The 12344-nt window shown below is 36.3% G+C and overlaps 1 protein-coding gene across 2 annotated transcripts in view; it reads right to left on the bottom strand.

Annotated features, from left to right (window-relative positions):
* Ubr3 (Ubr3 ubiquitin ligase) overlaps positions 1-12344 on the bottom strand; it is a 452715-nt gene that overhangs the window by 30140 nt on the left and 410231 nt on the right. For both annotated transcript variants that reach the window (XM_090383419.1, XM_090383420.1), the window contains exon 33: positions 4869-5057. In XM_090383419.1, the coding sequence (XP_090239545.1) occupies positions 4869-5057 (189 nt within the window). The remainder of the gene's footprint in view (positions 1-4868; positions 5058-12344) is intronic.

Genomic DNA, 12344 nt, shown 5'->3' with positions numbered 1-12344 from the left:
TACCCGTACAGCATGTTATTTTTATCTGTATGGTTGTTCATGTTTATTCCAATCTTACAACGTTATTAAGTTAATTGAAAATGTAGGCCCCGGTTCCTTGTGGTTACACCTTATTTTTAAGTTTTGTCGATTTTGTCTTATTACTAACTTTAGTAGTATCCCTAACTATGGCTGTAGTCCCAATAGCTGTTTAGCAATGTTGGGTTAACTTAACCTGATAGTATCCAACATTGCTAAACAGCTACTGGGACTACAGCCATAGTTAGGGATACTACTAAAGTTAGTAATAAGACAAAATTGACAAAACTTAAAAATAAGGTATTACGGTGTAACCACAAGGAACCGGGACCTACATTTTCAATTAACTTAATAACGTAAGATTGGAATAAACATGAACAACCGTACAGATAAAAATAACATGATGTACGGGTATCACGGCATAAATTGCACCCCGGGAAGAGACATGACCACACAGGACCCGATATTTCCTGAAAACGGTCATATAGCATTCAATGCCGCAACACCACAAGTGACTAACACAAAACCTAGTGGATCCAAACACCACAACCTCCTATACAAAGAAATCTACGGAGAAATCCTTCGACACCAGAATAAACTAAAATTTTTAAAAAAATGTAACAGTAAACTTTGCAAAACATGTCCGCAAATGCATAGCATACACCAACAAAACGACGATAGCACACCAACTTTCTGCCACAAAAAATATCATCTACTTAATTACTTGTAAAGCATGCGGAATACAATACATAGGACAAACCAGCATAGAACTACACATAAGAATAAACCTACACCAATCACAAATAAAGAAATATGGAGAAAACCCCACAAAAGGCAACAATGCCAACACCGCAGACAAATACATCAATGAAATTGAATACAAACACTTTCAAAAGCAGAAATTCACCAATATAACTATTGCAATCCTAGCCATAATAGAAAATACCACCAAAAGAGAAAACATGGAGGACATGTTTATAATAATGTACAAATCCCTATATCCATACAGACTTAATAACAGATTCAATGGCAGAAACTTCACATACACCAACCCCGACCAATGTACATACACTATCTTTCAGCTCAACAAAAACTGGCACAAAAATGGATTAAAACATAGTAAAATTTGACAATAAAACAACGAAGATAATGAATACAAAACACAAAAACCTAAACGACTTCGAAAAACTCATCACAGAATGGGATATGGACCCCATCAATGTGAAAAACATCCACAACACCCTATTTACACTTAAAATCAGTAAACTAAAAGCACTAAACAGAATTCACCAAAAACTCAATATTCAGAACATACACCTCAACCATACCCTAGAAGATGTATTCAAATTCAGAATCGGCACTGATTACACAGACAGAACGAAAAAAGAATACTGCACAATCAAATTCCTGAACCGGACATTCGACCATGTTAACATCTGTGGCATTATGGATAACACCAAGAAGTTCCTACCTATCAAAAACATTAGCATAAAAGTCAGAAATAGTTTCACAAAACTGATAGGCATAACCATTTGTAACTACAAAAACACCATTAGCAATATGGACAACACAGAACAACCTTGCCACTGCCAAGATAAGAAATATAAAAAATACAGATCCACTTGTTATTTGGTTTTTTTTAGGAGCATTAGCAACTAAGGCCATATTGCTCTGCGATGGTCATTCCCTGACCTTTCTGCATCCTTCCTATTTGGTGGTGATGAGCTCGAACCCCGGTCTAATCAAGAAGCATGTGCTATGCACTGCTGCTCCTTCCCACCTGGCTACGGAGGCGCCCAAGTTATACAGATCCACATCATCACAGGCGACCTTAGCATTATAGAGGATCACACACTAAAAGAGATCATGGAAAAAGGAACCAAATTCAGACGCAATAGCCCAACCAATTTAATAAGCACACGAAAATCTATATACAAGGATCTACTACAATTCGCATTCAAAACTGCATACAAATTTAACACACCTATAGGGGGCATTCCAAATATGGATAAACAATACCACAGAAAAAATTATGAATAGATTCCAAGAAGTCTTAACACTACAAAATTACGTTAAACAATATAATTTAAAAAACATTAACCACAAGACAAAAGAACTACAAAGCAGATTTGTTATAACAAACACAGACAAGGCCAACAATAACTTTAGTATAATTTGCAAAACGTTTTACATAGACACAATTAAAGAAGAAATGAACCACAGTGAAACATACAAACAAATAAACTCCACACCAAACAGCATCAGCAAGAAAATCATAGCATTACACAAACAACTCAAGCTGAAAATAGATATTACAAAATACCCATTCATTCACTGGATCCCCAAATTTCACAAAATACCCACCGGAAAAAAAGGTTCATCACATCAGGTAAGAGCAGTTACATAAAACCTTCCAGCAACCTATTGGAAGACAAACAAAGTTATAATTAGCAAAATAACTAACTTCAAAATCATCACCAACAACAAAAAATATCTAGATTACATCCAAAACAAAAGCAACAATATCAGAAGTATCTACACCTACGACTTCAAAAACCTCTTCACTAGCATTTCACATGACAATCTAATTAAAGCCCTCTTATACTACTTTCAAAACCAACAAAAAAATTTGAAATGCAATAAACAATACTGGCGCGATCTAATCAATCTCAACGTCAAAAATAACTACGTAATGATGGGAAACAGCATCTACTTACAGACTAGAGGGATAGCCATGGGATCATGCTGCTCCTGCGCAATAGCCAACCTATACTTACACCACTTTGAAAATAACATCCAAGAAGAAATCAACATATATAGATATATCGATGACGTCCTAGCCATCAACTACGACAACTTCGAAACACTAGCCCAGGAAATCTACCACACAGACCTTAGCATTGAATGTACCAACCCAAACAGCAACCAACAAGCATTTTATCTCGACAGCCAGATCACTATCAACAAAGACAATATCGACACTAAACATTATGACAAAAGAGACTACTTCAACTTCCCAGCCATAAAGCTCATCCACTGGGATAGCAACATTGCTAAGCACATACAAGGAAACACAATTAGGAACCAATCAACAAGATTAATAAACATATGCAATAATACAGAAAATACAACGGAAGCAATTAAAAAACTACTAAAAACCCTCACCAAAAACAATATACCCAACAATTACAGCAAACACCACATTAAAACGGCCATACATATGAACAGCAAAAATCAACTGAACATCTGCCCATATAAAATTATTGAAAAACCATAAAGCAGATATAAAGCATCAGTAGTCTAAATTAAAAATGCAGGATAAATACTGCATAAATTGAGGCCCGGATTTATTACGTTCAGAAGAGGCTTGTCTTCTGACTGCACTGTAATCCATCATCCTATACTAACCCACCCATCTAAAATTAGAAACTAGGAAAGCCAAAATGGAAAAATAGCATCATACAAAGAACATATTTAAGCTAAACAGCACAAGGTATACATTCACTTAGTCGGAGGCTGTATATATGTAAATAGCTATCCCCTAGGACAATACGGGCCGTTATTCCTTAGAAAAGCTATACCGGCCCAGTCCAAGGGATACATGAATTTACATGAATAACAAATTCATGTAAATAGCAATAGCCAATTCATGTAAATAACAAATTCATGAAAATAATGTAAATGAACAACATCCATCATAAAATCATCCTTTTCTAATATATTGGGCTTGTATATTCATAAAACACATCATTTCAACTCTGAAGAATACCCCCGACCTCAGCCGCCCACCCCCGACAAACGTAAAAATCAACCCTCTCATGACTTGCAAATATATTGCCCCCACGGCAATATCGACATCACGTCATAACAAACAGAGAGCGGGACTAACCCCCTTTTTCTGACAGACCACCACAGGACAACTGACTGTAAGTAAAAACCTTCTCACTTATTCAGATACTTACCCATTGGGCTTTGTATCACCTATACCAGTTTGCTGATTCCGATTCTAAGTTTAAAAATTAAAATTAAACCGAAAAAGAAAATGATAAATTGAATTAAAGTTTATCTAAAATCAATTAATTAAGTACAAAAATATCACTATAAAGGCAAAACTGATAAAAGGATAACAGAAACAGGTAGGTATGAGACATTCCTTTAATCTGGCTATCGATTCGCTCAAAGCCCCAGATGAAGTAGTGGGTAGATGACCAGGTAAAAGAATGTTAGTTGACATTGATTTGATGTTTATTTAATGTTTGTTTGAAATATATATAATATTAACTTCATTTATTATTATTATTATTATTATTATTATTACCATTACATGTACAGACCCCCAGGAAGAAAAGACTACACATGCTAACTGGTTTTCCTGTTCCCTATACACCTAAATACCTATATAGATAATAAATAAATACCAGAAAATAGATTAAATCGACCAAATCGAAGCAATTTGTTCAATTAACCTGTAATATATCAAGCACATATAATGTCCAATTGTCACATGACAATAGCATTAACGTAGCAAGAGATAAAGAAGAAATAATCACATAGGCTTTAATAATAAAAAACAGAATATATATATATATATATATATATATATATATATATATATAGAGAGAGAGAGAGAGAGAAAGAGAGAGGTTTCAAAGGTGGTTGCAATGTCATTAAGGATGATTCAGGGTGTGGTGGGGAGACCTCACACATCAACAAGTGACAAATTTATTTCCCATTTCTGAAGTATAATCTCCTCTTGTTTATTCAACATGAAAAGATTATATATATATATATATATATAAGAGAGAGAGAGAGAGAGAGAGAGAGAGAGATTTTTAAAGCAACTAACTTACTCTGGCAGATATAACGGACTTGTTGACAAAGTTGATGAAATCTTGACACCATGTCTTAATAAGTAAAATAGGTTCTTCTGTCACCCAGTTGAAACACTGTGCAGAAGAGAAATTTTTGTCTTCTATTTGTTGCTGATGCTGCAATATTCCTAAATATTTACATAATGTAGAAAATTCTTTGGTTGAATCCTATAACAAAAATTTAAGATATAGTTAATGCTGAAAACTTGGTAAATGTTTACAGCTTAAAAAATATTACAATTACTAATCATATATTAGATTTCTATATTTGCTATCCTTTAATTTATTTGTGCTGAATAATTAAGGGTATTATGTAAGGGTATAATTATGTAAAACAGTATTTGGCAGCTTATTAGTATTAGCTTAGCCACATACTGCAAGAAGTCATCTGCTTGCTACAAACAAAAATAAAATAATAATAATAATAAAAAATAAAAAGGACACCAAAATGGACCATCCTCCTAGCCTGTCTACACTTTTCAAAGAACTTCATGTCTCCTGGTATCATTAACTCCCAAATCCCTTCTTATGTTTATAATTTAGTTCCACTAAGTGTATAATTTATTTGTGGTTGCTGGTCCCCAAGTCCAAAATGCTGTTCGCCATTAACTACTCTACCAATCTCGACATTAGGCCCTCCATTCCTTTGTTGATTTTATTTATGGAAATCAAAAACAGCCATGTTACCAAAACTGATCCTTGGGGACCTTGCATTTTGGGTGTGTGTGTGTGTGTGTGTGTGTGTGTGTGTGTGTGTGTGTGTGTGTGTGTGTGTGTGTGTGTGTGTGTGTGTGTGTGTGTGCCTGCATGTTTAGGCGGGGATGATAAGCAACTAGCCAAAACAATTGTGGAATAATTATATAAAACTGGCAAAAATTCACAGTAAAACATATTATAGGACTTATGACCAATAATAACAGCCAGTAAGCCTAAAGGCAAACTGAAGTACGTAAATGTTTTCTATGCTTGATACTTTTAAATACTTACAAGAGGTAAGAAACAGATTTCTTGAAGAAGAGTCCTATAGGCTCTTACAGCTACTTTGTAGTTTATATTAAGCTCAACATGCAAGTTAGCAGCAAATATCTCATGTTATATAAAACAATACTACTAAGCATATTAAATTAATATGCTAATACTTTACAGAAATATAGAGCTACACAACTATTAATAACAGAAAATTTTATATCTAGGTAAGCCGCACTTAATATCACAATGCACGAAAGTTCAGCCCTAGTATTGGGAGAAATGATGTAAGTTTGAATCATCAGCCAACTAACTTGGTTAGTTGGCTGATGCTTTTTTAGCTCACTGACTGCATAGGTTAGTTGTTTTCAAACTCTGTGTAATGATGATCCCCAAGCAACATTTTAATTGGTCTATCCTCCACACTGAATAACTAAATTTAAGACAGCCATTTGTTTGTCTCCCTCTCACAAGATGAATCACACTAGGCTATTCCATAAGTTACAGTGTGGCTCTGTATCTGTACATCTAAAAGTATTCTTGAATTATTGCTTAGCCTTTTCTGTGTGACGAAGTTTGTTAGTGAGCTATGGATACTCCTTTTTAGGTTACATGATTTTCAGAGTATGTAGCAGAGATTAATGGTCTTAAAAAAGGAAGAGACATCTACCGTGCCATCTCTGTAATTTAGAGGGTCTTTAGCAGTTGTCAAGTCCTAGAGAAGAATGCAAAAGCATTCTTCTCTAAGACTCATTTGAATGCACCAGATATTGTAAGTACGCCTTACTGTTTTTTTTTTTTTTTTTTTACTGTGTCATAGTTCCAGCACCTTGAGGTGAGGAGAGGAAGAGGTCCTCTGCTTGAAAAGAGTGTGACAGTTATATCCATATATCCAAGACTAGATTAAAGTCTTTCCATGTGGGCCCCTGGGTGCTCATTATCAAAAGCCCATAATTTTACAGATAAATATTCGAATGAATAAATCTTTGCCATTTGTAGATGTACTATTATAATAAAAAGGTTTTGTAGAGTAATCAAATTAAAGCAAATTACTGAGTTCGATTTAGCAAACTTCTATTCTCATTTCTGAGCCTGAAACTTTTTTGTAGGCCCTTGGGAGCTATGTGGGACTTATGCATTATGTCCATTGGATAATCCAGTCCTGGTTATATCCTATCTTAGTACTACCTCTCCTCTTCTCTACTTAATTTTCATGATCTTGAAATTGTTTCACTGTTATTGTATTTAGTACTGGCAATAGATTATTAGTTGGCAATAGTCTATAGGATAAGAAACTGTTTGAAGGGGGATGTGCCATTTTTATTGCACTGTCTACTTTCTCATTTCCTTTTTATTTCTAATGGAGAAGAAATTACATTCCCAATTTTAACATACGTTAGTTATTATGCATGATTAGTTAATAATGATTTCTAAATTTCTAACTTTAGTCCTCAAGGCTGTCACAAACATTCTCTCAGGTATGGTAAGCTGGGCTTGCTACCTGGCAGTCTTCAATGCTGATGCAACTGATATTCAGATGAATCTAGTCAAGGGGACTGATTTTTAGCAAAGTCCAGTCATTCTGCAACAACCAAATCATGCTTGCACCTTCACAGTGGTGGGACTGTTAGTAATCCTGGGTATAGCAGCTGTGTGCAAGTCCTGAAATACAGCACCTACGTACACTGGAAGTGACCATCCAGGTGCAAACCAACGTAAGCAGGGATCAAGGTATGGCACCCACACCAAATGGAGGAATGCCACACCTCTCTCTGTTACCAGGCAGTATTAGTCACTATCTGCCAGATAGTGACTGGAGGAAGCCTGAGTAGTATGTATGGAGGGGGGACATTGTCAAGGCCATGTTATGTCAAGGAGATGGGTATATTCTTGCCGTGTGTATTCCCTATTCATTAATTACACAGTTATATTACTTCATACATGTCCTCTTCATCTTTTCGTACTACTAAATACATCATGAATAGTCAAATTAACAGAACAAACTTATCTGCGAAAAGATCTAAACCGCCAAAATTCTTCAGAAATATATGTGGTCTCACTTCCAATCTCAATAATGTCCGTTTCCACTAAGAGTTTGCCAAGTCCCTCATACTTTTTCTAACAGAATCCCAATTATTGGTTGATTCAACCACTGCTCATCCCAGATGTTCTAATTATTTGCTGTATGATTCCTTTCACTTCAAAGCTGGTACTTATGCATATGCCTGCTTTGATATCCCGTCAGAGACTTAGTAATTTGGAATCTCCTCTGACTTAAAATCTCTCTCTCTACTCCATTCTGTCAAATTCACCTGTTGCTTCTATTGTTCTCCCAACTCCACTAATCAGTTGAAACTCTTAACTTTCTCTCTTTGAAACCTAACTTCCTTCAATCCAACTATCTTAACAGTGGGGTAATTTTCCTCGGTGTTTTTAATGTTTACAGCCCCAGCTGGTTGAGATGCTGAGGCTTTTGCAATTACTAATGATCTCACATAGATTGTTAATTTACCTGCCCGAATACTAGATAATCCAATCCACACAGACAACAGTTTTGATCTTTTTTTCACAAACAAACCTTCCAAGTACACAGTTGAGGTGAGTGGTCCTCTAGGCACCTCAGATCATAAGTTGTTGATGGTCTCTTCTTTAATGAAGCCTTTCTCTTGTGTCTATTCTCAACCTCATATTGTGTAGCAATACAAAAATGCAAGATGAGATGATCTGTGTGATTTCTGTTCTTTTCCTCAGATGGATTACTGTGTTTTAAGTCTCCTGATGTCAATGTTTGCTTGGATCACGTCGGTGAAATTATTCTTGTAGGAATGAAATCCTATATTCCACACCCCCTTAAAACCTTGTCCTTTATCTATAGCTTTTTCAATAAATGTGCTAAGGCTGTTAAAGATAAGAATGTTGCTCATCAGAATTGGCTTGCATCCAAATTCCAGGTTCATTTTTGGCCTACATCAAAGCTCACAACACTTGTAAAGCAGTTATTAGCCAATCCAAACTAGATTTTGAATGGGTTATGAGTAGAAAACTTACTTCTTGTCCAAATAGTAGTGGAGCATTCTGGTCTCTTGCCAAAGCTATTGGCTGCAACTTTTGCCTATCTGTGCTCCCACCTCTCTCAAAACTGGACAGTTGCATTGCCACCTCAGCTTGAGGTGACAATGCAACCATCCAGTTTTGAGAGAGACAAAGCTGACCTGCTAGCATCCTACTTTTCTTCTATTGTATTGATGATCTCGGTAAACCACCCACTAGTATTCCCAGTACTCTCCATTCAATGTGTCCTGTGGTCTTCTGTCAAAAGGGTATAAAGAATTTTGAAGTCTTGATACCAAGAAAGCACCAGAAACTGATGGTAATTCTCCACTTGTTCTCAAAACCTGTGCTCCTGAGCTTACTCCTGTTCTGTCGCCTCTTTTCACTTTCTTATTTGACAGGTATTTTCCCATCTGCTTGGAAATCTGCTCATGTACAGCCAGTTCCTAAAAAGGGTGACAAATCCCTATGATCCAGTTATTGTCCCACTGCACTTACTTCTACTTTACTAAAGCAATGGAGAAAGCTATTAACCACCAACTCTTAAACTATCTGATCAAAGATTGCCAGAATTGATTCCGTTTAGTGTCGATCCACTGGTGATATACTGGCTTATGTTACCCATTTATGGAAAAATTCAGTGGAAAAGTCTGGTGAAATTTAAGTAGTTGCTCTTGACATTTACAAAGGTGTCTGACAGTTTTAGCATAAAATTGTTCTAAATAAGTTTCCATCTTATGGTATGCCAACTATGTTTTGTAATTGAGTATCCAGTTTTCTCTCTGACTGTTCACTGTGGGAGATGGTAGATGGCTCTCTGTCTTCTAACTTCTCTACTGAAGAATTAAACCTTCTCCAAGATTTAGTTCTTGTTTCTCCTATTGTCTTCCTCCGGTATATTAATGACCTTTTTCCATTGACCAGAAGTCCTATCCATTGTTTTCATATGTGTGTTCATAGGTGTCTTTTAGAATCTTCTGTAGGAGAACTTTAACTATGTAATTAAGTAAGAGCTCTATATCAGATCAGCTGTAATAGGTTAGATGTTCGGTATAAGACAAAACTTGAGATTTGTTCAACCTGTGAGAAGATCAATGAAAGTTATTAAGGTGAATTGTTTTGTTTTTATGCTGCTTTTAAATGAAATTAGTGGTCCTGATAAAAAAAATTAGTCATTTTCATTTGACATCATGTGTTTGGAAGCATTGCTAACTCATATAGTGAAGGTTCAATATAAGCAAAAGTTATATAGTGAAGATTTAAAATAAAGTTTTTCCCACAGATATTTATGTATGACCTACAAATATAAGGAATTGAACGTGATAACGAAGGCATGTAAACTTTGTTTTTATAGAGTACAACAGCCTACAGAAGAGTTTCTCTTCTGTAGGCTGTTGTACTCTTCTGATTCTTACAAAAAAAAAATTTTTTTTGGAAAGAATCACTGTTCTGTATTAGTGACAGTTAAATGACAGTTCTGTATTTTTGCAACTTGCTTGTTTCTAAGAACTTATGCTCAATGAGAGATGTCTTTTTTTTAAGGCTGATGATACTAATTTGTTTTACAGGCTCTCCAGAGATTCTTCAAGAAGCTCTTCTTGTCAATATATAATCCTGTTTGTTCTATGATGATTAATGATACTTAAATCTCAACGATGTCCATTTCTAATCTCAACGATGTCCATTTCCACTTGCAGTCTTCCAAACCCCATGTACTTTTTCTGACTGAATCTCAGTTATCAGTTGATTCAACTACTGCTCATCTCAGATGTCCAAATTATTTGCTGTATGATTCCTTTCGCCTCAAAGGTGGTACTTGTGCATATGTCCGTTCTGATATTCCCTGTCGGAGACTTGGCAATTTGGAATCTCCTCTCTTTGATCTTCTCTGGCTTAAAATCTCTCTACCTCATTGTGTAAAATTCATCTCTTGTCTCTACCGTTCTCCCAACTCCACTAATCACTTGGAGCTCTTTGACTTCCTCTCTTTGCAACTTGACTTTCTCCAGTCCAACTTTCCTAACAGTGAGGTAATTTTCCTTGGTGATTTTAACGTTCACAACTCCAGCTGGCTTCCGTTTTCTAGTCACACCGATCCAGCAGGTCGAGATGCTGAGGCTTTTGCAATTACTAATGACCTAGCACAGATTGTTCATTTACCTACAAGAATACCGGACAATCCTAATCATACAGCCAATACGCTTGATCTTTTTCTCACAAACAACCCTTCTAAGTACAAGGTTGAAGTGAGAGGTCCTTTAGGCACTTCAGATCACAACTTGGTGAGTGCCTCTTCTCCAATGGAACCTTTATCTCATGGCTATTCCCAACCTCGTATTGTTTGGCATTACAAGAATGCAAAATGGGATGACCTGCGAGACTTCTTTTCTTCTTTTCCTTGGTCTGATTACTGTTTCAAAACTTCTGATGTCAACGTTTGCTCAGATCGTGTCAGTGAAATTATTCTTGCAGGAATGGAATCCTTTATCCCACACTCCACTTTAAAATCTCGTCCTTTATCTAAACCTTGGTTTTCCAATAAATGTGCTAAGGCTGTCCAAGAGAAGAACGTTGCATATCGTAATTGGCTTGTTTCTAATTCTTCAGTTTCATTTTCTGCCTACACCAAAGCTCGCAACAATTGTAAAGCAGTCATTAATCAGTCCAAAGTAGAGTTTGAACAGGCTAAGAGTAGAAAACTTGCTTCTTGCCCTAATGGTAGCCGAGCATTCTGGTCTCTTGCCAAAGCTATTGGCCGCAACTTTTGCCCATCTCTGCTCCCACCTCTGTCCAAACCAGATGGTTCTGTTGTCACTTCAGCCAAGGATAAAGCTGACCTGCTAGCATCCCATTTTTCTTTGAGCTCATGTATTAATGATCTTGGTAAAACACCTCCCACCATTCCTAACACGCTCCATTCAATGCCTCCTGTGGTCTTCCGTCAAAAGGATATCAGAAGGATTTTGATGAATCTTGATGCTAAGAAAGCTCCAGGTCCTGATGGTATTTCTCCACTTGTTCTCAAAACCTGTGCTCCTGAACTTACTCCTGTTCTTTGCCGCCTTTTTTCACTTTCTTATTCCAAAGGTGTTTTTCCTTCTGCTTGGAAATTTGCTCATATCCAGCCAGTTCCTAAAAAGGGTGACAAATCCCTCCCATCCAATTATCGTCCCATTGCAATTACTTCTACTCTTTCTAAAGTAATGGAGAAATCAATTAACCGCCAACTCTTAAACTACCTAGAAACTTTCCGTCTGATCAACGATCGCCAGTATGGATTCCGTCAGTGTCGATCCACTGGTGATATTCTGGCTTATGTTACCCATTTATGGACTAATTCAATGGAAAGGTTCGGTGAAACACAAGTAGTTGCTCTTGACATCTCAAAGGCTTTTGATCGTGTTTGGCATAAAGGTCTTCTAAACAAGCTTCCATCTT

This window comes from Mastigoproctus giganteus, chromosome 10, assembly GCF_048544385.1.
Source record: "Mastigoproctus giganteus isolate SK-2022 chromosome 10, ASM4854438v1, whole genome shotgun sequence".
In the NCBI taxonomy this organism is placed as follows: domain Eukaryota; kingdom Metazoa; phylum Arthropoda; class Arachnida; order Uropygi; family Thelyphonidae; genus Mastigoproctus; species Mastigoproctus giganteus.
This window is presented reverse-complemented; position numbering and strand designations above follow the sequence as displayed.